The sequence below is a fragment of the Phoxinus phoxinus genome (genome assembly GCF_949152265.1).
Source record: "Phoxinus phoxinus genome assembly, chromosome: 5".
In the NCBI taxonomy this organism is placed as follows: Eukaryota; Metazoa; Chordata; class Actinopteri; order Cypriniformes; family Leuciscidae; genus Phoxinus; species Phoxinus phoxinus.
In genome coordinates, this window is record NC_136880.1 from 24,920,198 (window position 1) to 24,946,790 (window position 26,593).

The window sequence follows — 26,593 nt, forward strand, 5'->3', positions numbered from 1 at the left end:
TTTGCACTTTTTAAATCTCATTTGCTTGTGTGTTAATGATTAAGAGGGAAAAATCATTGCTAAAGTGGACTTTACTCAAGATAAATGCTTCCTCGATGGTTTTAATTTTTTGCTTGTCTACATTTTTGCTTATCATTAACCTGTCTTTCCACATTATTTTGACCAACAACGTGAAAATATTTTAGGGTTTTTAATAAAACTGATATTATATTATTAACTATCGTTAATATAATAACTATTAATAAAAAAAGCGTCCGAAGATCAATAAATTATGTGCTAATAGCAAGTATTCAAACGGCACGAGATTATTGATAGGGCAATAGGGGTCAAACTGATGTGTCGACGTTCTGCGCACGTTGACGCAATCTTGATGCTCGTGAGCGCAACGCCATTACGCGCACGACTCGTCACCGGCTCATTCAGGCTGTGTACCTCTGGTTACATCACATGAATGAAATCTAAAGATTTAAATATGTTAGTCAGCTAAAATGCAGCTCAACTTAAGCCAACAGACACACGATTCGAGGATATCGTAACAACTAAACATATATCTGAGAGTATTAAGGAAGATGCATTCCTTTCCATTTTAAGTTAACAACACTTCTCAGTATTTAAATATATTTGTGTGTCTCTTATGCCATTAATTCTGGAGTAAAGGAACAGAAGTAGCGAATGAAGTCGTTGATCGAACGGAAACTTGACAGGAATTTACGTTAACTCGGCCTAAACATGATATCTCGCCAGAGTAAGGATTTTCTCATAAGGATCGCCGGTTACTGGAAGCCGCTTTTCAGAGGCAGATTTCTGATCGTGACGAACACGGTGAGTTGTGGGGGCATGTTGGCAGCGGGAGACCTCATCCAGCAGACGCGGGAGACGCGGAAGACCCCCGGACGAGCACGTGACTGGTGGCGTACAGGTGACGAGAAAACAAATCATCTGTATCTCACGCTCTCACACACAAAACTTGTTTAACAAATATACATCAGCTTATGTTTGTCATTTATGTGCCAGTGCGTGACACGAAAAACTTTTAACTTATTTTTCCAAAGTATCGTGTGAATGTCCTGCCGTGAAAGTAACGCGAGATTAATGAACTCTCGCGGTGTTGCGCCCTCTACAGGTTGTATGTTTGCCGTCGGATGCTCTATGGGTCCTTTCATGCACTATTGGTACCTGTGGCTCGACAAATACTTTGTTGGCAATGGCATAAGTAATGTCTGCAAGAAAGTGCTTACTGATCAGATGGTTGCTTCACCAGCACTGGGGGCCTGGTACTTCCTAGGTGAGATCTTGCTGCTGATTTTCATTCATTTCCGTTCCTCACTCTAATTTATGAATGGAAATCTGAATAACATTAAATTTTTTTATTTTATTTTATTGAAGGTATGGGTATGATGGAGGGTCAAACTTTGTCAGAGGCACAAAGTGAATTCAGAGACAAATTCTGGGAATTTTACAAGGTATGTTGCTTTGATAAGCATGCGTTCTTAGTTCCACTTCAAATTATGTATCTTCATAGCTGACAGCTTTTCATAACTTGCTTCTTTTTAGGCAGATTGGTGTGTTTGGCCAGCAGCTCAAATGGTAAACTTCTACTTCTTGCCACCCAAGTATCGTGTTCTTTATGTGAATATAATTACCCTGGGATGGGACACCTACCTCTCCTACCTCAAACACAGTAAGACATGTTTGCATCTATCTCATAACACAAGGCATATCTAAAATACATTTGTTGTATTTACTAAATAAAGATGGTGTTATATAATTATTAATCTTGTCTTGGTGGCCAAGTTTTACCAAGCGCTTGGCAGGTTTAAAATTAAAGCATGGGTGTGAGCTTCCTTGTGACAAGTGCTGCATGACATTTGTGTTTTTCAAGGAGACCCAGCAGAGGCCAAAAGAGAAGCTGAATGAACTGAGAGAAGACGTCTGAAGAAGAGGAATATTTCAAAACACTGCTTTGATCACACACAAATAAATCAGATTACAGCTTTCTGGTTTTTATTTTATTTTATTTCATATAATAGAATCAATAGGATTTTATCCAGTACTGCCAGGTACATTGGACATTTTGTTTTAATGTGTTTGTATTTATTTTGAATAATATGAATAATAACTGTCTGAAATCAGTGTACTGTTGGCATATGAAGAGCAATTTATAAAATCATAAATTATAAAATATATTCTTATGATTTCATCAAGTACAGCATGTTCCTGGATCGATATCAGTGTTGTTCCTGGATCACAACATTCCAATCAACTATTCAGATTTGAGGGACACGTTTACAGTTTATGTCAAGTTTAGGCTTATAACCAGGGTTAGGTGCTTCTACATCAGTATTATTCACCTATCACTTCCCCTTGATTTTAGGGATTATGTCACAAAGTTATGGGTAGGGTTAGGTTTAGGGGTAGGGATTTGAACCATATTTTCAGACAGGAATGTTGTTCCAGGATCAACCAAATAGGTCGACCCAGGAACAGGTCTTGGCAAAATCACGGTGACTGGTATAGAATACCGATTATATAGTTATCGTCCTTCACTGTACACAATATTTTCATTTTTGGTTAAGCATGTTTGCCATCATTTCATACTGTATGAATGCTGTACCATAGGCCTATTCTGCATTAGCAGTAATGTGGCTGGTTGTTTGTGTGCTTCTAGACAGTTTCTGTTCCAAAGTTATGCTGTTCCTAATTTGCCTTTACATTTACATTTACTAATTATTCATTTAATTTTTTTATGAACATTTTTGCTAGACCCTTTGATATATACATTGGCCTTATGTGACACTGTTTTTTAATGGAAGACAATAAAATTATTTTATGTGTTTTGAATATTATAATTTAGAGAAGGATTTTTACGCATCATAACTTGTACTTTGAAGGAGCACGTTTACTCATCTATCAAGGCATCCATCTTCCAGTGGTGTGTGTGTGTGTGTGTGTGTGTGTGTGTGTGTGAGACAGTCCTTGACAGCACATGAGCTTCTCTGCAGTCAGCACAGGCAAACCTGCTGAGTGAGAGTGACAGGATGCTGTCTTCATAGGGGCTTCCAAACTGATAAAACAGGTGTTCTGACAGGGTGTTCTCACAAACCATTTGGTTTGGAGCTATTTGGGTTACTTGCCACAGGATTGGACAACAACCTTTTTTTGGTAGTGACCAGAATGTGCAACTCTTGGATTGAAGATATGCTTCAAAATTATTTGAAGAAAAACACAATACATCTTACCATGTCTTCTCAGTTTTAGAAGTAAGTGTTATTTGTTGCACATTTACACTATTGTTTATTTAAATACTAGATTTGTTTATTATTGATGGGTGCTTAATGTTTCTAATTATCTTTATTTTATATTAACTCTATAGCCATGTAGAATGTGTTTTTTATTTCAGGAATCTGAAAAGTTGAGTTTCTACTTTTTGAACAAATCCAGTTTAATTGTTGTTTTTTATCCCGAAACTGTAGAAGTGCCTCCAACAATTGCTTTCAACAATATGAAGAGAAGTTCTTCTTTGAAGTCTTTCTGGACGTCAGAGGTAGGTCGTATCAGTACATCAGTGCTCACAGTTATTATCTGGTTATTATCCTCTCTGGTCTGATTCTTAAAAGATTAGTGTAGATTCACTGTAACTGTGCAGATTATCACCAATTTATAATAGGCGACAAAATTAAAGCGTACCCTAATATTTCCATCATTAGGCATTATATTATTCAAATAAAAAGCAAACTGTCTGGCAAATTAACATTAGATTATTATTATTATTATTATTATTAGTTTATTACTGTTACCTTGATAGTAATTATGTCAATATTATTTACTTGCTCTGTTTAATTCAGAGAGAATGGGACACTGTGAACCAGCAGGTCCTGCACGGTTCCAAACCCATGCCCAGTCACCGTACAGTTAAGAGGACATTTTCAGGGGTCCTTCAGCTTCCCCGTCTGTCCCGCCGGCTCTCGGCTCACGGAGATTCAGAGATCACACCACGCAAGGCCTTCTTCTGTCTCGGCAATGGCATCGCCAATGGCTTCGACTTCGATGGTATTCAAAGTTCATGGTAAGCCGCTCTTTTGTTTTATAAAGACTCTTTGAACCACTTAAACTTAACCTGTGAGCATTTGACGAAAGGAATTCAATTTCAAGCGAGTGCTTTGTAACTGTTAGCCGTAACGTTATACTGTTTGTGAAGAACGAGCAAAACTCTTGTTTTTTATCGTATGTTGTAATCAAGTGTAAGAGGAACTTTACAAAACAGATTTTAGTCGATAACTGTTCGTCATGTTAGCCTACCTGTTTTCAAAATAGTGGCTTCACGTCAGCAACTTTAGACGGAGGCCAAGCACAGGCCTAACGTTGTTTCAATGTTGTGTTGGCCTATGTTGTTTCTTGACTATGAGGTATAATGTCTTGTAATTTAACATAATGTACACTGAACTACATCAGTATTTAAATAATTGTTATTCAATTACCACATATCCTATACCTCAGCTCAGTCAGTTATTCGTTAATTGATTTAGTGTCCGGAGCCAGATATTGACGTTTTACATTATAGAGACAGCAGAGGGAGCTATTGTTCCCTAAAGACCAGAAATATAGGCTACCTCTGACAAGAAAACAGTCAGGACAAAAATCATAAACAGAGTCAGTAAATGTGCACTTACACATTATGAATTTTTTTATTTTATTTGCCAGAATCACTTTTCAGGTAACTTTAGTGGCAGCTGATATCATTAAGATGAAAGAAATGTTGCTACAAACTATGGGTCTCCTCTAATGACCACCCAAAGGGTTAAAAATCCAATTTCCCCCCACATATACAGTGGCTCCAAAAAACATTTTTGGACACATGCAGTAAGTCACACTTAAAACATCTGAATGTCATTGCATAGACAAAACACCAAACAAATGGGCGATATGGCCAAAAAAATAAATAATCATGTCTCTATCACCACAGCTGCATTTATTTGATCAAAAACACAAACAGTAATACTGTAACATGTTACTACAAGTCAGAATAACTCTCTTCTAATTTCATAATCCTTATTTAAAATGTCATTTATTCCTGTGATGGCAAAGCTGAATTTTCAGCATCATTACTCCAGTCTTCAGTTCAGAAATCATTCTAATATGCTGATTTGGTGCTCAAGAAATGGTTTTGTGGAAACCATAATAATTTTTTATTTTGGGGTTCTTTGATGAATAGAAAGAAAAACATTTATATGAATTAGAAATCTTGTGTAACATTATAAATGTCTGTACTGTCACTTTAGTTTTGAGCAATTTAATTAATCCTTGCTGAATAGAACTATTAAATAAATAACATATTCCTGACTCCAAACATTTAAATAGTAGTGTATATTGCTTTGTATATAAAATATATATTTTGTTAATCTAAAGTTTTAATAATTGGTTCAATGTCTAGTTTTGTAATGCAGAAGACATTTTTAAGTGTATCTAAAGTATGCAAATCCTTTTTTTGGGGGGGGGGGGGGGGGGGGACTGTATGCATATTGTTTTTTGCGTACACCACTCATCCGGCAGGATCACAGGGAACCTTTTCCCCTCTGATAATCAAAGCCCATGGGGCCCGTGATAGAGGGCCATCGTGACATGAGCCATGCTCTCTGTCTGACTTTATCTGACTTTGCTTTTTATAGTCAGAGCTTTCATGTGACTTCTCCTGGTAAACCTAGAGCATGTGAAAGGCATACGCATTTCTCGAAGGGAATCTGTTCGCCCTGATCAGCTCTGCATTGCGCCGCTTGTGCTTTGGCTTTTCAGCACGCCAGGGGACTGGAACAGGAAGTCATTATAGACCAGTAAACACTGGACCTCGCACACTAATAGTCTTAATGCGGAGGTGGGGCCACTTAGAGAGCTCTATCATGGAGTCCTCTCATTGTAAATCACACTGCCATATTTAGTCCGTTGGAGGGAAGTCTTCCAAGTTATGTAAACAAAGCGAGTTCACGAGGGGAGATGTTCCATTGCTATGATGGCTGGCTCCATTAATGTGCCTGTGATCTCTGAAGCAAGGCTGGATTTCTCAGCTCTAGTGAAGGGTGAGAGATGTAGACTGTGGTTTTTGTGTTGAGAAAGCAGTGTGAGTGAGCGACTCATGCCATGACTAGACAGTCGTGAAGACACAGGAACTCTGCTGTCATGAGTGACATGAGTTCGGAAGAGGAGAGACCTCAGAGACCCTCGCATCTCAAGGTGAAGGGAAACTCTCCCACTGGCTCCCCCAAAATGTCTCCGCGGGACTCTCCTCGGAGTTCGCCCCGCAACTCGCCTCTGCTCTTCCGGAGGCTGATGATGAATCGCAGCATTGCTTTGCAGAGACGCTTCACTTTGGCTCACACTCCCAGGTAGGATCTGAACTCTTCTGCATCGTTTATTTAGCATCTTACTGGGAGGCTTGGCTTCAAAAACAAACACACACACACACACACACACACACACACACACACACACACACACACACACACACACACACACACACACACACACACAGGAGTCTTGTGGCACAGGCATCTACGTAACAACACATCACATGGCAAATTTTGTGGCTGCTTGAGACATTGCCCCCCTGTCCAAAGTTTGTATTGATGCTAACACTTCTAGCTACAATGTATAATCACTATAATCAAGGAGGTGGTTTGTGTGCTGTGTGGAAGCATAAAAAGATGTCTTTGTTTGGGAAGATGTCTTGACCTGAGGTATTTATTGTCAGCCTATCTCATCAGTGATCGAATGAACTGCTTTTTTGCAGTCATTCTGGTTTTGTCTCTTAAGCCTGGTAAAGTCCAACCTGGCAGTAAAATGAACTATGAGCACTTGACTTTCTGAGAGAAAAGGCTTTGTTCTGCGTTGTATAATTTTCCTATTTTTACTTTTTTAGATATGTGCATGTATACAGACTGCAGTGCTGGAAGCACGAAGAATTACCTTTTTATATTACAATATTTTTATACTATAAAATTTATTGGTTTATTTTGGCTACTTGACACTTTTTTTTTTAAGTGTCGTTTTTGGACCTTAATAGACCCAAGTCAGCATTTGTGTCAAATAATACTTGTTAGGTTGTCAACGTGGTTTGTAAGTTCTGCAAATTATTGGCCTTTTCTGGCTTACGTTTTTTTACTCTCCACTATTGTTCAAACGGCTGATACATTTTTTTCATGTTTTTGAAAGAAGCTCAAAGAAGCTTTATGCTCATTAAGATGTCATGTCATGTATTTGATCAAAAATACTGTTTGTATTATTACGATTAAAATAACTGTTATAATTTAAAATGTCATTTATTCCTCTGATGGCAAAGGAAAGATGTCAGTGTCACATGATCCTTCAGAAATCATTCTGCTGATTTGGTGCTCAATATTTTTATGGAAACTGTGATACATTTTATCAAGATTCTTTGATGAAATGTAATCGAAAGTTCAAAAGAACAGCATTTATTTGAAAAAGAAATATTTTGTAGCATTATAATTGTCTTTACTTTCAATTTAATAGTAAAAGTTTCTTTCAAAACAATTACTGACCCTAGATTTTTGAACAGTAGTGTGTTGCACCAGTGTGAATCTATCTTTCTTTCTTTCTTTCTTTCTTTCTTTCTTTCTTTCTTTCTTTCTTTCTTTCTTTCTTTCTTTCTTTCTTTCTTTTTTATTGTCCTCAAAACACACTGAAAGTAAAGAATCACATGATTTAAACTATGTAAGTGCCACCAATAAAACCCAGTATAAACCCGTAAAAATGCCCTTTTGAAAGTCATTGCCAAAATGCATCTCTAACGCCTGTGCCTTTGACATGTTACAGCCTCTGTTTTGAGTTGTTTTTGCGTCTGTTAAACTTCCAAGATTTGAGGAAGTCAGAGCCTGACAACACTGTAAACATCCCCAGCCATACACGCACATGCAATAAATGTTGAGAAATCAGCAGCAGAGCTCAAAAGAGGTGTTATATTTCAGAACTATGAAATAGACATTACTTCAAATATTTGTTAACGGATTACAGTTATCAAGTATTTTGCCAAGAGGTGAGCACAAGTGAACTCAGAAGTTGTTTATCAGAGAATAAATCTGCCAGAGAACAGTTTCAGCTCAAATGTTTAAACGCAGGTCACCGTGTTCAAGTGGAAAGAGTCAACCTGCCATGCGCGTCTAATGGACGCTGAAGCAGTTCCCCTGGCTCTGTGAACAGTGGAAGTCCACACGGGTCAAATGTGACTTTTAAAGCTGAAAAGATATTTTTGGTATGTGTGTGCGTGGGTCAAGGATTTGGGAGGAGAAAGAAACAGGCTGAATTATGGCAGGATGGTGTAGGAACAGGAACGATTAAACAAGCCATATCTCTGTCAGAATACTGTCCGCAAGAGATGAAGCAAATCAGAGCAAAAGACTTTATTTAACATTTAGTGTCAGGAACTTGAAAGTGTCTTGAACAGAATGTTACGAGGTTATAATAACAGCAGATCTGTTTGCTCTGAGAAGTCCTTCCACTGAGTGGTTAAATCTATCTTTTCTGGTTCTTAACTCCGCTATTAATGCATCTCACCGAAGCAAATATTTTGACCTGTGAATCCCTCAATATTTAGGGAGCTGATTCTCTGCTTTGCTGCACTTACAAAGCATGTGACTTCAGCGAACTAGCACAATCTGATCTGTGGGTATTTTAGAGGAGAACTATAACTTCCCCTGATTCTTTACCCACCTGGATTTTGAACATAATTCCAAGAGCTTGTCTTTGTTGCTGCTGCTTCTGCTTTAACAACTTTTCAGAGATGCTAGATGTGTTTTGGATCCAGATCTTGTGTGTAAGGCGCTCATTGCTCTTGACGTTCTTCTTGAGCGTTATGCTGTCATGTGCTGATCTGCCTCTCAAGACTGTTTGGCCAATATCAACAACCTGAGTTCAAGCGCCTGCAGCAGGCCTCATCCTCCCTCACCCTCGCCTGACCCATAAACAGATCAACCCAAAGTTTCTCTCTCCTCTCCCCCTGTCACGTACAGGCTGCTGATTCATCTGCACTTCTTTTAGAATCACTGGAGGCTCTTCTGTAGTAGGCTAGTTGATGAATAAATTTTGTGTTTCAAGATTTTATGTTAATAAAATGATTGGGGAAAAAAATTAAATACATAATTTTTATTTAATTAAAAAAATGAAAAGAGTAAAACAAAACGAAAGCAACAAGATCAAACGTAACACAAACGTTTACCCGACAATGATGAAAGGAAATGAGGAACTTAAATAGACATGCAATGAACTAACTAGATTAAAAAGTTCGTTGAAACAAACTTTAAGTTGGCTTGTGAAAGTTTGGACCAGATAGTTTGAAAAAGTTTAAAGTTTAAAGTAGTTTGAAGTTTAAATTAGTTTAAAGTTTAAAGTAGTTTGAAGTTTAAATTAGTGTAAAGTTTAAAATAGTTTAAAGTTTAAAGTAGTTTAAAGTTTAAATTAGTTTACATTTAAAAATAGTTTAAACTTTAAAGTAGTTTGAAGTTTAAATTAGTTTAAAGTAGTTTAAAGTTTAAAGTAGTTTACAGTTAAAAATAGTTTAAAGTAGATTAAAGTTTAAATTAGTTTGAAGTTTAAATTAGTTTAAAGTATAGTTTGAAGTAGTTTAAAGTTACTAGGGTGTTTCTAGAGGGTTGCTAAGGTGTTCTGAGTGGTTGCTAGGCGGTTGCTATGGCATTTTGGGTGGTTGCTAGGGTGTTATGGATGGTTGCTATGGTGTTGCTAGGGAGTTCTGAGGTATTTTGGGTGGTTGCTAGGGAGTTCTAAGGTGTTTTGGGTGGTTGCTAGGGTGTTGCTAGGGAGTTCTAAGGTGTTTTGGGTGGTTGCTAGGGTGTTGCTAGGGAGTTCTGAGGTGTTTTGGGTGGTTGCTAGGGTGTTGCTAGGGAGTTCTAAGGTATTTTGGGTGGTTGCTAGGGTGTTGCTAGAGAGTTCTAAGGTGTTTTGGGTGGTTGCTATGGTGTTGCTAGGGAGTTCTTAGGTATTTTGGGTGGTTGCTATGGTGTTGCTAGGGAGTTATGAGGTATTTTGGGTGGTTGCTAGGGTGTTATGGGTGGTTGCTAGGGTGTTCTAAGGTGTTTTGGGTGGTTGCTATGGTGTTGCTAGGGTGTTCTAAGGTATTTTGGGTGGTTGCTAGGGTGTTATAGGTGGTTGCTATGGTGTTACTAGGGAGTTCTAAGGTATTTTAGGCAGTTTCTAGGGTGTTATGGGTGGTTGCTATGGTGTTGCTAGGGTGTTATAACACACTAACTTGCTCTCTCACACACACACACTCAAGAGTTTTTGAGTTTAGAGTTTAGTGAATGCATGAGTTTATGAGTTTAAAGTTTAAAGTAGTTTGAAGTTTACATGAGTCTAAGAGTTCAGAGTTCAGTGTATATTAGCATCCTGGAGTTAGGGCTAAGGTGAGGCACAAGGCCTGCGGCCTTGTGCCTACGAGCGAGTTTTTATAGTTTTTATTCATAAAAAGTTTAAATTAGTTTGAAGTTTAAAATAGTTTGAGGTGGATAGATAGATGAGTTTAATGAGTCTCAATGGCTCATATAGTGTATAGAATGGCAGTTTGATTTAGTCTAGGCTTTCAAGGGATTTTGATTTGAATTTTTGGCAGTTGGGGAGTTTGAAAATCTGAACATTCCGCAATGTTAAGTCAATGGGATTTTTTCCGAGTTTGATCGTCATTTATAGGAAAACCGTAAGTCCGATCAGTCTAAAAAGATATAGCAACGCGAGTCAGAACAGTTTGAGTGTCTGGGCCGAGTTTGGAGTATGTAGAGTTAAAGCTCTAGGACGAGTTTGATATAGAAATTTTAGTCTCATAAAAAGAATAATAACTAGAACGTACATTTCCAGAAGAAAATGTGAATGGTGCTTGCAGTGGCAAAACTCACCACTCGGTTGCTAGAGTGTGGTACATGATTGCATACGAGCCAACAACCATGTCTGTACGATGTTCTGCTGCTGAGATATGACTTATTCATGTTTTGGGTTGGTTGCTAGGGTGTTCTGGGTGGTTACTAGGGTGTTTTGGGTGGTTGCTAGGCAGTTGCTAGGGTGTTCTAGGTGGTTACTAGGCAGTTGCTAGGGTGTTCTGGGTGGTTGCTAGGCGGTTGCTAGGGTGTTCTGGGTGGTTGCTAGGCAGTTGCTAGGGTGTTCTGGGTGGTTGCTAGGGAGTTCTGAGGTATTTTGGGTGGTTGCTAGGGTGTTGCTAGGGAGTTCTAAGGTATTTTGGGTGGTTGCTATGGTGTTACTAGGGAGTTCTGAGGTATTTTGGGTGGTTGCTAGGGAGTTATGAGGTATTTTGGGTGGTTGCTATGGTGTTGCTAGGGAGTTCTAAGGTATTTTGGGTGGTTGCTAGGGTGTTATGGGTGGTTCCTAGGGTGTTTTAAGGTGTTTTGGGTGGTTGCTATGGTGTTGCTAGGGAGTTCTAAGGTATTTTGGGTGGTTCCTAGGGTGTTGCTAGGGAGTTCTAAGGTATTTTGAGTGGTTGTGTTATTAAACGAGTGCATTATAATGAGTGCACGAGGCCTGCGGCCTCGTGCCTATAGCCTATGGTTGCTAGGGTGCTGTAACTGGTTGCTATGGTGTTACTAGGTGGTTGGTAGTTTTCACAGATGGTTACTATGGGGTTAGGGCTAAGGTTAGGCACGAGGCCTGCGGCCTCGTGCCTACGAGTGAGTTTTTATAGAGTATTTAAAATCTCTATTAAACGAGTGCATTATAATGAGTGCACGAGGCCTGCGGCCTCGTGCCTATAGCCTATGGTTGCTAGGGTGCTGTAACTGGTTGCTATGGTGTGGCTATGAAGATTTTAGGCCATTACTTATTGGCTGCTTGATAATATAAATCCTCTGAGGGAGAGAGAGGGGGAGACATGCAGGGGTGTCAGGCCCTTTGTGTCTGTGTGTGTGAAAAATGACAGTTGGGATTTGAATTTCTGAAAATTCCGCAATGTTAAGTCAATGGGACTTTTTTGGCCGCTTTTTCGTCCGCTGTGCGAACATCGTACACCCGATCGCTTAGAAAAGATATAGCACACCTCTCCTCAATGAGCCGGTCGATTTGACACCTCACCCAGGGGTCTGTGACAAACGGTGCGGGGCGAGTTTCGCGCCGAACTTTGTGTGGAAGAATAATAATAATAAAAAAAATAATAAGTATGAGCAATAACACTAATGTTGCTTTGCCTATAGGCAAGCACCATTAATAATAAGTTTAAATAGGATTTCAGTAAATTGGCTTTCACAAGCCAACTTAATTACAAACAGGTGTGCTGGTTAATTAATGTCCATGGTAACAAATGACTGTTGGGAAACTAGAACAAAGGGAACGGGTAACTGAAGAGAAACAACTACTGTCCACACGGAGACGCGTTTAGCTGTATACGGACAAATTTTGTGTCGTATTGGCGTTTCGAGAGACTGAAACCGCTATTTTTTGAAACCGGGTCCCAGAGTGGATAAATCTGAAAACGACACGCTTGCGTTTTCGTGTGTACAGCCAATCCGTATATTTTGTGAAACGATGATGTCATCACCCCACATGTCGACTAGTCAGACACTGCTTAGTCACGTAACAGCAACAACACCATCCGACTACATTGTATAAAAATATAATATAATGCTGCAGAAGCTACTGAGCCTCTTTTATTCCTTTATTTATTATTTACTTGAATGTATTTTTATTGTATTTCTTTACATTTTTCTTATGCTAGGGTGCTGGTCTGTTGTCTGATTAAGACATTTTGTATTTTGTAGGGATGGGCATTTCAAACAAAAATAATATTCGTCGATCACTGGAAATTATTTTATTATTAGGCTATTCAAAAAACAGTGGTGCGTTTTTTGAATAGCATAATAATAAAATAATTCCCCACATGCTCACCGGCAAAACAGTGTTCGCTCAAATTCCACTCCAACATTAAATTTCTCAGTATGCCTGTTGTAGCCATTAAATAAAATGTATTTAGTTTCATACTTATGTTTAAATAATATGTTATTTTTTTAATTTCATCTATGTTGATTTATGAAAGTGAACAGCATAATCCCACTGGCAATCTCAGTAATCATAAGATGTGCAGTATATCGGGAGACATAATTTTGACCACATTAATTTTTGTTTTGTATAAAGCCTTTCTTTAAAGTGAATTTCGTTTTGTATAAATTGTATCTTAATTTTAATCAATGTTTCATCAACCAATTGCCTGGACTTAATAAATAAGAAGCAAATATAGCTGACAATATAATCATGACATGGACGCGCCGGCGCAATATAACTTGCATTGCTCGTGAACTGGAACTCGTCTCATAAATGAACCGAAACTCAGAAATTGAAAATGCTTGAAATCACTACTTTTAAACAATTAAAATGTCTCCTTGCTATATTTGACTCATTCATTAGGCCTACTTTTGCCGGTTCTTTGTGGCAAGCTTTATGAGTCCGCTAACTAGGCTAATTGAATATCGTGAGTGACTCATCCCTATTTTGTACCTGGCCATTTATGGTTGTTCATATTGTTTAATAAAGTTCTTGGTAAAAAAGAAAAGAAGAAGCTACTGTGCCTAATATTATTGTATAGGCTACATCGCGCAAGGTTTATGCGCATGCTCAAAGTCTTCTTCTCCGTTTTTATTCTCTTTCTATTATGTGGAGGCCTATCACTGCAAGACAATAAATACATTTTAGGTATATATGTATTTGAAGTTCATGATGAGGACAGTCAAATCACAGGACAATTACCACATTCACCTGAATTACCAAAAAAAAAAAAAAAAAATTGGGTTTACGGACAAAATATAAAAGGAAAAAAATTAAGTTACAGTAAAATGTCCACCGCTATAAGATTAAAGGAGGCCTTTTTGCAGGGGTGAAATATTTTGTGTCCACTAGAGGGTAAAGCTGAGCAGCTTTTCCTTATCTTACTCCTTACTTGACATCGTTGTCATTTTGTAATAATCTTGTTCTATTAATACAGACCATGCAAGTTAGTAAATGTAAAGATTACACTTCAACTTTTTATATTCTACTCAATGTATACTAGAAATATATTTCGTGACAAAGTACAAAAAGTTGTGTTCAGAATGTTGAGCCGCTGTGTGTACATGCCATCACCTCCCTCGATGTATTGGATTTAGTGACACAGTGTCATTATTTCGCTGCAGGCAAGGTTCAGTTAGTGTTGCATTTGGAAACAGGCCAGTGATGTGTAGGACTCAGGTTATTACTTTTAGAGCACTTGAAGATGTTGAGGCTCAGGACACCCCATCTATCACAAACCGACCCCTGAAAAATACCTTTTATGCAACAGTACTGCAGGGTTCTCTCTCTCTCTCTCTCTCTCTCTCTCTCTCTCTCTCTCTCTCTCTCTCTCTCTCTCTCTCTCTCTCTCTCTCTCTCTCTCTCTCTCTCTCCTCTCTCTCTCTCTCTCTCTCTCTCTCTCTCTCTCTCTCTCTCTCTCTCTCTCTCTCTCTCTCTCTCTCTCTCTCTCTCTCTCTCTCTCTCTCTCTCTCTCTCCTCTCTCTCTCTCTATCAAAGGCTGGTTGTTTCAGGCCAGAGTTTAGTTTCAGGGCTTTGGATTCAGAGAATGGCACCAGGAGGCTGGATGGGACGGCACACTCTATGGAGCATCTGATAGGATTATGAGCCACAGATTTTCAGACTTTTATGCAACTAATGAAATATCAGCAAATACCTTTTGATGTTTAGGAACATAATTTTTTTGCTGGGCAAATTTCCCCCCCCCCCTTATTCTCTACCTTTAAGGACTTTGTGGAATCAAGCAGGTCGAAACTAGGAGTGTTGCGATTTCCTAAAGACTTTCACCTGGGACTGTAGAGGCTATGGTAGGCCTTTATGCGGACGCTATAGTGGCCTATTTAAGTTCATGTCAAGTTTGAGTTTTAGCATCTGTTACATTCAGGGAAACCACTGAAACAATTTTCGCTCTGCTGAGTTTTTGTTCAGTACATGGCTTCGAGATTGTCACAGCATTATGTTTCTCTGCGGATGGAGTCACTGGGGACATAGTGGACATGAGATCAAGATAAGAAATCATCTGAGGTGTTGCTTTTAGTTGTCACGCTCTTGCTGTCTAAAATTGGAAACACTTCCCAAGTTGTAACTTTAGTATTCAAAAGCTAACATAATCCTCTCTCACAATGAACAAAGATCATCGTTTTCCCAGGAAGACAATGCAGATGAACTACTCAACGCGACGGCACTCATGCATTGGGTATGTATAAGCAACAGAAGCAACAATGATGGTGTCTTCACCTTCGGTTGAGTCGGTCATATGCTAATCTCACTTTTAAGCTTCAATTTTAAAATGTCATTGATTATATAATGACCTTGGTTGAACTCTGCTAAATTGCTCATGTTGTCACATGATGTAAATATCATTTTTGCTGTGTTGATAACATTTTGAAATAACTGCAGAATGAGATTTGCTCTTTGTGTGAATATGGTGTTTTTCCAGTGCTGCAGCCCTGACAGGTTTTTCTTGTGTAAGAAAGTCTTGAAGCAAACCAGTGCTCCCGTCTCCACTGGATTTCTGACACCACTAACATCAACTCTGAAATGACGTGTGCACCGTCTAGTGGAGAGAGCTGCTCTGGAGTTACTTAGATTTCCCTGTTTTTCTGCTAGCGCTGTTATAGTATGACAGTGTTAAAGCCGGCAGAGAGCAGCGCTGGCTGTTATGTGATGTGTTGTGTTGCTGCTATATCTGTGGCCTGGACAGCCCGAGGCCAGCAGAGGTAGAGAATCGATGGCTCAGCCACTGTCTGTTGATGTTCGCCTGTGGCAGCCAGGCAGAGTCACGATGGGCAGACACATCGCAACCTTATGCACACAGTAACCTCTGTGCTATCCAGCATGCCTGGCATTATCTAATGTAAATGATGGGTGAATTATGCTCTTGTACTCTATATCTGGCCAAATTCAATCAAAATTCAGATCAAATTCAAACACGCATACATTTTGATGACATTTTCTGTTCTTTGGTACTTGATAGTTTCCCTGACCTGAACTTAATTTGATCATTTGAAATCAGTTAGGGATGCACCGATTTGGAAATGTTGAGCGTTACCATCAACTTTTTATGTTTTGAAGCTGATAACAGATATGTTGGCCAGTAGTAGATATCAATCTACATTGATTAAGCGCTCTTCAAACAAACTAAAGAAAGTTACATTACCATTCAAAAGTATGGGGTCAGTAAGATTTTTTTTTTTTGAAAGAAAGAAATGAATGCTTATATTTATCAAGGATGCATTCAATTGATCAAAAGTGTCAGTAAAGACTTTTACATTACTTTCTATTTATCAAATTTTTACCACAAAAATATTAAGCAGCACAACTGTTTTCAACATTGCTAATAAGAAATGTTTTTGAGCACCAAATCTGCAGATTAGAATAATTTCTGAAGGATCATGTGACACTGAAATTAAAAGTTAAAATATTGTTGTGTGATCATGAGGCTTTCATTTATCACCCTAAATATATTGGCCTATTTTACTAATCACACTTTTAGCAATAACGTTAAAAAGTCACGTTTCTTGTCGATTTGAGATATTGTTCATCCCTAGATAAAGATTACAATCAAGACACCAGTGATCACAGCCGCTATATATTTGCAGTGATTTTATTGGTAAGTCTGAGCTGTATTTATCTCTTGTAAAGTAGATTCATTTGAGCCTCTTTGAAACACTGCCACTCTTCAATGTATGGCTATCTAAAGGACCTGTCACAACTCCGCACAGCATATCACAATGTTTCACTGTTCACAAGAGGCTTTTCACTCAGAGACAACGCTCTTACTCTCCATGTGACTCAGACAAAGCTGCGATTTGTTTCCTAGATGTGTCTCACCACAATAACCATTTAAAGCAGGGCAAGCAGTGTTGTAGAGCTTCAACATCAAAACATTTACCTGATAATTTCTTAGTTTTGTACTACATGTTAGTGTAGACCATCAACTAAGAGCACATCCACCTGGTGATAGCAAGTGGTAGGCTATAATATATAGAAAGAACCTTATTTTGCTTTTGTTAAACAAAACACTTGAATATGTGGTCGTTGAAAACACTACGATAATTAAATTATTTAACTTTACTGTTTTGTACAACAATTACTTCAGGTCCTCAAACATGATTGGCTGTAGTTTGTTCCAGACAGACTTTTCAGTGACTCTGTGCAGATTACATCAGTTACCAGTTATGCCAGTAGTTCAGAGGCAGGTGTCTGTCTTTGTATCATTGAGTCATTGAATCATTATTTCAACCCAACCCATTCATTCAAAACACTTAGGACTGAGTGCGATGACTGAGTGCTTCTTGACGAGAAACGGCTCTGCTGTGGTTTCATTTGGAAAGATGTGAAAATATATTTTCACTGCATTTTCTTTTCACTTAGTTTAAAGGGATAGTTCACACAGCAATGCAAATTATGTCATTGAATACTCTCCCTCGTATCGTTCCAAACCTGTAAGACTTTGTTCATCTTCGGAACACAAATGAAGATTTTTGTGGTGAAATCTGAGTTTTCTGTCCCTCAATTGACAGCTACGCAACTGTCACTTTGATGCTTCAAAATATTCAAGAGATTGTAAAACTAATTTTTCTTGCTCTATGACGTGATGAACAGATGGAATTGAGCCTTTTACAAAGCTTTTAGGCTTTCACAAAATGCGAGACGCTGGACAGAATGGAACAACATCAAAGGCTTGCAATGCGTTTTTTTGTTTAAAAAAAAAAAAAACTTCTTTTAACTTAAGACACGAGGCGCGAGTCAGTGGTCAAACATGTCCGCATGCACATGTTTACATGGGGGGGGGAACTATAGTTGTCCCAAATTACACACTATAGCCTACACTATCTACTATGCACTGTGTAGTGGATGAATTTTCTGTGATTTATTTTGTCATTCAGTCAGATAGTCCCTTCCCCTCTGCTACATATTAAAGCTGTGACAGTTGAGTGCATGAAGTGTCCAACATTCCACACTTCATTTTTTCAGTGCATCATCCGGGTATTTAAAGTGCACTTTTTTTTTTGGAATACTCACACTATTTATACTACAAAACTGCATTGAATAGTGCACAAGTACATGAATTTCTACAGGGGGGAATGCACAAAACAACTTCTTTGTGAACGGCCCTTAAGAAGAATGTCACTGCCTGATAATGCTGAGCTAAAATTCAGAATGACTAATAATATTGAGTTTGCATTACATTTTATGTAAGACTTTTTTGAATGTAGTGGGGGTTGCAGCTTCTTAATTTTACTGGTTCAGCAAATACTTAGACATCCCATCACATATTGGAGTAGAAACTTGTCGAGGGGTTCCGAACAGATGTCGAAAGAGAAAGTCAAGTAAGGTGAACCAATCACAGGACAACAGTGTCAGTATCCAGCAGTCCCAAAAATAAAACCTCAGAGCTCAGAATAGTCAATAGGCGCTGATGCTGTGACTGGAGTCGCTGTGCGTCACTGTTCTGCTCCATATTTTCAGCATGGCTGCTTTCCCCAATGACTCCCACCGCTCATTGATCTGTCAGCCTTTCTCACTAATGCCAGAAACCCTGCCAACCCGTCTGCCCTTTCTCCATTAAAAACCAGCAATCTAATAGAAGCTGTCAGACCAGTTTTTTTATACCTTGCTGTTTTCGGTTAGTGTTACAGTGCTCTTAGATTATAGGCTGGTGACATCTACTGGTAAATGTATGTTACTACAAACATCACATATTAGATTACTTGAAGAAATACTGGTAGACCTTTCAGCATTGCAGTTTATACTCTAGATTCAAAGGTGATCTGTTCTTTCTTATAGCCTAAGCTGGTTTGGTGGTCTTAGCTGGTCTTCAAGCCTGGGTGCTCAACTGGTTGTACTGGTTAGCCGACTTACCAGACCACAGAAAAGTGTCTAACACATCTCTAAAACCAGTTGGAAGGCTTGTTTAAGATGTTTAGATGTTATTTCCCTAGTTTTGCTTTGTTTTGATCCTATTTTGTGATAGTATTTTGATATGATACTATGGTACCATATTAATATCATAAAATGATTTTGAAGTACTTTGGAGTACCAAATATACACCATGGTAGGCCTTACATGATAAGTACTACGGTAAATATCAAAATAATTTATTTATTATTAATACCATTTGACTATAGACCATTATCTTGGTATCGTTGCAGTATGTGGTGGGTGGGCTGAGCTCATGATTGAGTGGTCTGGGATCGGTTTAAACCGCTGTTTCTCAACTGGTAGGTCGTTTGCAGTCAAAGAAACATCAACCAATGTAGTTTCTACATTTGTCTGATGTGAGACTTTTGTGCGTGAAAGCTGTTGCCACTTATGTCAGACTCAGTTTAAGTAAAGAGTGCCTGAGAAAAAACTGGGATTTTGATTGGCTGTATGTCAGTGCGTTATTCTAATTTTGTTTTCGGAAAAATCTCTCACCTCAGGAAAACAAACTTTCTTGTCCTGTCACTCTTCACTTGCACATGTAAATGCAGCAGCACGGGCTATATGTCACTTCATTAAATAAAGCGCAAAAGAGATTATGAGCATGCAACTCTATCTAGTATTGTGTATTATTTACATGGAAAACTGTTGTTTCCATATTACCCCAAAAAGCCACTTTATTTTCACTTTGTGTTATTTTGTATATTTTTTAATGACTGTGGTGGCTTATACCAGCTCACTAACTTTATTGTATTAACAAAAAAACTGCTATTATAGCTTACCCTACTGTCATTTTCGTACAATTTATGTCATATTCTAACAATAATATACATCTTTAAATATTTTTAGGAATTATGCCAAATTCCTAAAACTTTACTCCTCTGGCTTAATGACCACGGGGGTCACAATGCCAAACCAGTTGAGAGCCACTGGTTTAAACTAAATGTGGTCTTCCGGATTGCTACGTGTAGTTCAAGTCTCACCAGCAGGGGATGCAGTGGTCTAATGTAAATGCATCACATAATGAATGAATAAAGGTACATTTGCACATCTGCCTGCTACAAAGTCAAATTAAAGTTCAAATTAAAGTTTCAGTACTTATAACAAATCTACACTGCAATTTATACATTTCTTAGCACAAGACCAGTTGAAATACTTGCTTATTAGACTATAGTTTTTGCTTCAGAAAGCATCCTCACTGGAGAATTATAAGCAGAGCTAAAATCACACTATCTTTTCACAGACCTCCTCTTTCGTATTATTATGTTCCATTTCGTGGAGAATTCACTTTTTTGCAATGGTTTTCTGATACTTAGCACAATGTTATCACAGGAATTTAATCTTGAGTCTGGACGCTTTCAGCTGTTATCCAAGCATTGTGACAAGCCTGTGACGTCAACACAGTGATGCTTCATGCCTGCTGTGACGTCTGGCTGGAGATTCATGCATCCTCGGAGTCTCAGTCCTGGCAAAAAAACATTTTGTTTTCCCACGGATCAGGTTTTTTTGCCCTCGAGTCCGAGTCATTTGATTTTGAGTATCTACCGATACCGAGTCCCCGATCCGATACTTCTATAATACGTACATAAAAAAAGAATAAAGAAGAGCGAAAAAACAGTCCAGGATGTTCCTTATTTTTTATTTAATTCACCTTATTTTAACATTCAACAACTCTGTTAACAAACAGAGCACTTCTGTGAGGTAGCTTAAACAATCAAGTAATAAATAACATAAATTCTTCACTTTTGGTGATGTCAACAAAGTGATGTCATGCCGCACGCGTTGCTGTTTCTCTGTGGAGTCAAAAGGGTCTAACTCTGTGCCATCGCATAACTATAGATGTGTTAAAAAATAATGAGAATATATATACATTACATATATATCCGTGTCCTGATCGGGAGGTAACGTCCGATTCCGATCGAGTCTGAAACCAGGTGATCGGGCCCGATTTCCGATCACGTGATCGGATCTGGACATCCCTATTTGGAACCACAGGAGGCTGAGTAAATTATTACAGAATTTAGATTTTTGGGTGAACTATCCCTTTAAACTGTCAAGAAGAGCTCAGTTATTTGGTTAGTTCAGGTGTGCAGAGAATGTAGAGGTGAATTTAATGAAATTATCATTTGGTTTTGCTTTGGTTTAGAGTCCGCAGGAGGGGGGAGCTTGTCTGACTAGTTAATACATTTATTTGATCCAAAAATAAATTAAAAATAGTAATATTGTGAAATATGATTACAATTTAAAATAACCATTTTTTTTATTTTAATAGGTTTTAAAATGTAATCATTCCTGTGGCAAAACCATTACTCCCGTCTTCAGCGTCACACAATCCTTCAGAAATCATTCTAATATGCTGATTTGCTGCTCAAGAAACATTTCTTCTTATTATTGTTATCAATGTTGAAAATAGTGCTGCTTATATTTTTGTGGTAATCATGTGTTTTTCAGGATTCTTTGGTGATTTATAAAGTTCAAAAGAACAGTATTTATTTGAAATAATTAAATATGAAAAAATTTTTTTATTTAAAACAAAACTAAAATTGAAAGGTAATGCATGCATTTTTTCTGTGCATAGATTAGGAGACAAAGACTGGAAAAAGATTCTGCACCAGTATCAGCATTTCAAAGACATTTGCCAGGTATAAATACTGAGGTCTGTTTGCTATCTGGAGCTGATAGGTTTCCAGGACTCTGTCTTAGTCTGAACACTCACATTATAACCCTGAGTAATAAAAAAAACGAGCACTGAGGTGAGCACTGGAGAATTTTTCTCTACGCTGCAGAGCCAAGAATAATACTTTTCTTTAGACATATCATCTTGACCTCAGGACTTTCATTCCTCGTACAGTAATTCATTAATCCGTCACAGTAATTGGTAATTCATTGCGCTGTGGAAAAATATTTCATCAATTCTTCGAAAATCCTGATACTGATGTTATCAACGCACAGCACCTGATCATTCAGTTTTGTTTAGTTATTTAACATTTATTTAAAGAGCCAAAGCATCAATGTCATGAATCTTTATGTTGGGTTTATTAAACTGGATAGTTTTGAGTTTTATGCTTGGATAGCGTACTTTAAAAGCAGATTCCAAACTGTCAAAAACCTCATGAAATATGTATTTTCTAAAACTTTATCTTAAATCAATACAAAACCGGCCATTGGCTGATCTTTCTATCAAAATATTCCAAATGAACAGTTCTGTGGATGATCTACGGCCTTCTGTTATTTTCAATATTTGAGTGCTAAAACATGCATGTTCCAGTTTGCTTGAATACTAAATCTTTCCAAATTTTAGCTTAAGTGTTGCCCATCATCATTTTTTGAAACATGAGTATGACATCCTAGCAAACTGTTCTAACTTAAACATGTAGATAGTCCAAACAAGGCCATTTGTTTTAGCCAAAGATCTTTATCAGCCCTCATGCTGTCCAAATCATTAGCATAGAGAAACAAATACATCCTAGCAGTTTTAAGTGGTTTGAGTGGATTCATTGTTTTATCAGACAATATAATTTGTTTGCAAATGATATTTAAATAATTAGAGAGAGAAACTACAATTAGCATGTTAAATAATAAATATGTTTAGAAAGTAAAAGATGCTCTAAATCAGTGGTTCTCTACTCTGTCCCTTGAAGTCCACTTTCCTGCAGAGTTCAGCTCCAACCCTGAACAAACACAGTTAAACATGCTTATCAAGGTCTTCAGGATTACTAGTTAGTTATAGGTAGATTAGTTTGATCAGGGTTGAATATATACTTCATAAAAAGTGGACTTCAAAGGCCGTACTTGAGAACCCCTACTCTAAATAATTGCATACTGTTTGAAAACTACCTTTCTGAGGTGATTCTGGGAGTGTTATCATTAGTGGAAAAAGAAAAAGGTCCATGAGAGACCATGGACGTGATTTACCACTTGTTTATTTCGCGGTCACTGCAAAGAAGTGTTTTACAGCAAAGAAACCAGTTAAACCACTTTGTTTGAGGTAGCAATAGTAACAACATTTCAGTACTCACATGCTGGTCTCTAGGGCTGTAATCTCCCAGTCGATTAGTCGATTATTGGTAGATACGTTCTGGCTCGACCAAAGTTCTTATTGTTTTCACTTCTTTTGGATTAGCCCAACCCACCGGAGAAGAGAGACGGCTACTAGAAGGTTTGCTGAATATTATTTATTTATTTATTTGTGAGAGCATTTAATTCATAGTCCTCTTCTACCATGTCAACAAAGACATTGGCAGTGTGGCAGCATTTAAAAAAAAAAGAAAATGGGGAAAAAAGGATTGGAGCCTAATGCGCTGTGCCCACTGTTTGTATTAGTTTTGAGCCTATGCTTTATTTTTCAGTTATGCACTTTATTTCGTTTCTGCTCTTGATCTGGTTTGTTAAATAAATATTATTTTTTTTATTAAAGTGGACGTGCCTTTTGTGTTTAAGAGTAAAAGCTTTAAGTTAATAGTCAATTCTTGTCTCAGCCGCGAAGCTGAGCTCCTATGTTCTGCCTCGCTCTGTGCGAGCTGCACGGCTGAAATTATAGTGTCTGTCAGTTATTATAATACATATGACAAAAACAATTGTCTAAATTATGTTGCATATTCCTCAAAAGTTCTTGTGATATCACTAGTTGACAACATAGTACTATTTTCGGAAATCATGGGCTATGATATTGCGCAACCGTGCACGTGATGCAACGCTGTCAGAGCCGACAGACTCGTGTGTCACTAATTTCAGTGCAAAATAATTAGGTCAAATACGATTTAATATACTGTAAATAGCCTACTAGTTTTTTATGTTTGTTTATAATTCATTTAGGCGGACAACAAGGCTAACAACTACTGCGCAAAGTGCGCAGCTAATTAATTTAATGTTTTTTTCCCTAACGTCATTTTTAGTCGAAAATGTCATGCCTTCGGTCGACCAAGATTTTCTTTGGTTGATTACAGCCCTACTGGTCTCAAGTAATTGGATGCCCCTTGAAGTCCCTTAAGATCTCAACTAAACTAATCCATCAAGAATGAATATGAAGATTAAAGGTAGGGTAGGCAATATGTTTTATAAACACTTTTTCTTATACTCGTTGAAACTTTCTTCACAGCCTGATAGCAATCAATTATAGAAGTGGTCTAAATATTAAAACATGTACAAATGTTTTCTGTGAAAGTCACAGGAACCAAAAAATTTCGTCCAATAATCACATTCAGACTGAATGCAATGATACGATGTCCTACCTGCCTGTCAACCAATGTATTTCCATACCTCCGCGCACATGTCGCGGAGACATTATCAGCGCGTTCCGTAAGGCTATGCAGAGTTGCATACAGTCAGCAAGCGCCACAAATAATCAGTAGCAACATTTTACAGTTCCTCCTGAACCAAAACAACGAGCTTATGCTGCGTTCACGCCATGTCGCAACCGTAATTACGAGATGGCAGTCCGTGATGTTCTATGTGATGTTCTTTGATTTATGCGTTTCTATGTCAATCAATGCCGAAATGAATTTGTAGCAGTCAGGTGGTACAAGTAGAGCTCTTTAAGTTGTTTACGTTCATTATTATTGTAAAGTTATGTGCTTTGAGACATGAGGTAATTTAACACCATCTCTCGTGACGCTTTGCAGAATCTGCTGTGTGCGCTCATGCGTGGCTTTGGAGACGCTCTAGTCTAAAGGAAGGGTGGGATCTTATGCTTTTAAAGCTAACTTGCTACTACTAGCCTCTCTGAAATTGCCTACCCTACCTTTAAGAATGTAAATATCAGCTCAGGAAGTTATATGCATGCCTCTTTCAATTCTTGGCAGCAGTAGCAGTTTTTCTATTGTTATAGTAGGCTCAGATCCTCTCTTGGGGGGAAGGAATAGAGTCTATATACCTGACTTTTGTCTTGCCTTTAAAGTTTTTAATTCACATTTGTGTCTGGATGCAAGATTCAACCTGATATTCAGGCCAGAATTAAGTCGGCATGAAGCGGAAGTTGCGATAGTCTTTTCTTCCCTATTGTGATGTATATCTGAGTGAAACAGCTTCTCAATCATGACAAATTTTTGATTTTGTCCATCAGGAATTGATTGGTTCCCTGTGGTTTTCTGTTGCTGTGATGTCATGTGAGTGACAGGTTGTCCCGTCCTCATGCCAGTAAACACGCTGTCAGAGAAGAGGAGAGATGTCATTGCAAGAGGGAGGGGAGGGGAAGTTATTTTGATTAAAGATTAAGGCACCTGAATAAAAAAGAAAAAAAAGATGAGCACAGACAAATCATTTATAATAAATACTTAAATATTCCACAAAGAAACAAAACAAGAATTGTTGATTTTGATTTCATGGTGACTTTTCACAGCTGTGGATGATCTATCTTTCTGGATTGTTTTTATTATCTTAGTCCATGAGGACCAGTGTTAAAATGTGAACCTTTTGTTGAAACCAAGTTTCTGAGTATAATTCCCAAATAGAAGACTGTCTTTGCAATGAAAATGAATTTAATTTAAATTTCTATCGTTTTTGTTTATTTTTCTTATCATTGCTACTTTTATATTACTCAGCACCTTTAATCAGCTGCAGACAGAGCAAGAAAGAGTTAATGTCTCGAGGAGGCAGGAACTATGCTTTCTTTGGTCCCACCCTCTTTCTTTAACGTGATCTCAGAGTAAAGCGAGCTCCAGCCGTGGGACAGCAGTGGGCAAAGAGTCTAGCTAAAATATGGCACAGACTCTCCTACATGAGTCCAGCTACCACACAGAAGCAGAATAGGACAGAAGCCTGAGATACCTTCTTTTAAAGGATCATCTTAGAGGTGTCTCCATGAGAAAATAGACTGGAGCTGATCGAGCTGAAGATCCATGTGTAAATGCTGCCAGAGCATCTCTTAAAGTTGCAGAGTGAAGCATGGGTTTTGACAAGGCTTGTCACTCAATCTCACATCCCCGTTTACTCGCAGAGGTGTCACAGAGGAGGTGAGCGCTGATGGATGGTTAGAAGAGGACAGTGGATATCATGCTTTGCTTTTTCTTGTTTTCCTCCAGATTTTCAGTTGTGGTGTAATTATTAACCAGAGGCAATGAGGAGTCATTTTGATCCACGAACAATGTTTACCTAAAAAAAAAAAAGAGTGAAAAGAAAGAATATTTGTGTGATTTGTGTAAAGGAGTTACGTGAGAGACATCACTGGATGAGTGTGCCGGCAAGATGAGCGTACCGGCAAACTGTGGATACTCTTTCTCAGCTGACCGGGCATTAAAGCCACGGAACTGGAATTTGTATGGATCCCCATGTGCCGTCAACAGACCCATCGACATTGTGCAGAAACGCAGGCGGTAATAAACTTTGATTTATATATGTGATTCTAGTCAACATTACTGTCAAATACAGTGGGGTAAAAAAATAAAAATAAATCGTAGCAAATTCACTATACAAATAAATGTTCTTTATGGGCATTGATGGTTCCATGAAGAACCTTTCACATCCATGGAATTTTTACATTGCACAAAAGGTTCTTTATAGTGGAAATTGTTTCTTTAGATTACTTATATATTACTTATATATATATTAAATTGTTATTTTAAGAACTGTTAACTAAAAGTTTCTTTGTGGAGGCCAAAATGGTTCTGCTATGTCA

At 38.0% G+C, this 26,593-nt stretch overlaps 2 protein-coding genes across 7 annotated transcripts in view; both read left to right on the plus strand.

The window, feature by feature from the left end:
• Positions 1-3: 3 nt before the first annotated feature.
• mpv17l2 (MPV17 mitochondrial inner membrane protein like 2) lies at positions 4-2,841 on the plus strand. Its single transcript, XM_079613028.1, has 5 exons — positions 4-919; positions 1,124-1,285; positions 1,387-1,463; positions 1,555-1,681; positions 1,883-2,841. The coding sequence occupies exons 1-5, from the start codon at positions 730-732 to the stop codon at positions 1,915-1,917; spliced, it is 591 nt and encodes a 196-aa protein (XP_079469154.1). The 5' UTR covers positions 4-729; the 3' UTR covers positions 1,918-2,841.
• A 333-nt stretch (positions 2,842-3,174) lies between these two features.
• The window catches only part of pde4ca (phosphodiesterase 4C, cAMP-specific a), a 45,239-nt gene continuing 21,820 nt past the window's right edge, over positions 3,175-26,593 (plus strand). The window contains exons 1-3 of one of the 6 annotated variants that reach the window (XM_079613007.1): positions 3,175-3,260; positions 3,474-3,544; positions 3,846-4,066. In XM_079613007.1, coding sequence (XP_079469133.1) covers positions 3,503-3,544; positions 3,846-4,066 — 263 coding nt within the window. In that variant the 5' untranslated portion in view covers positions 3,175-3,260; positions 3,474-3,502. Of the gene's footprint in view, positions 3,261-3,364; positions 3,545-3,845; positions 4,067-6,032; positions 6,378-14,585; positions 15,251-25,621; positions 26,292-26,593 lie in introns of those variants that run through there. The other 5 variants (XM_079613006.1, XM_079613010.1, XM_079613008.1 and 2 more) reach the window with 5 other exon arrangements.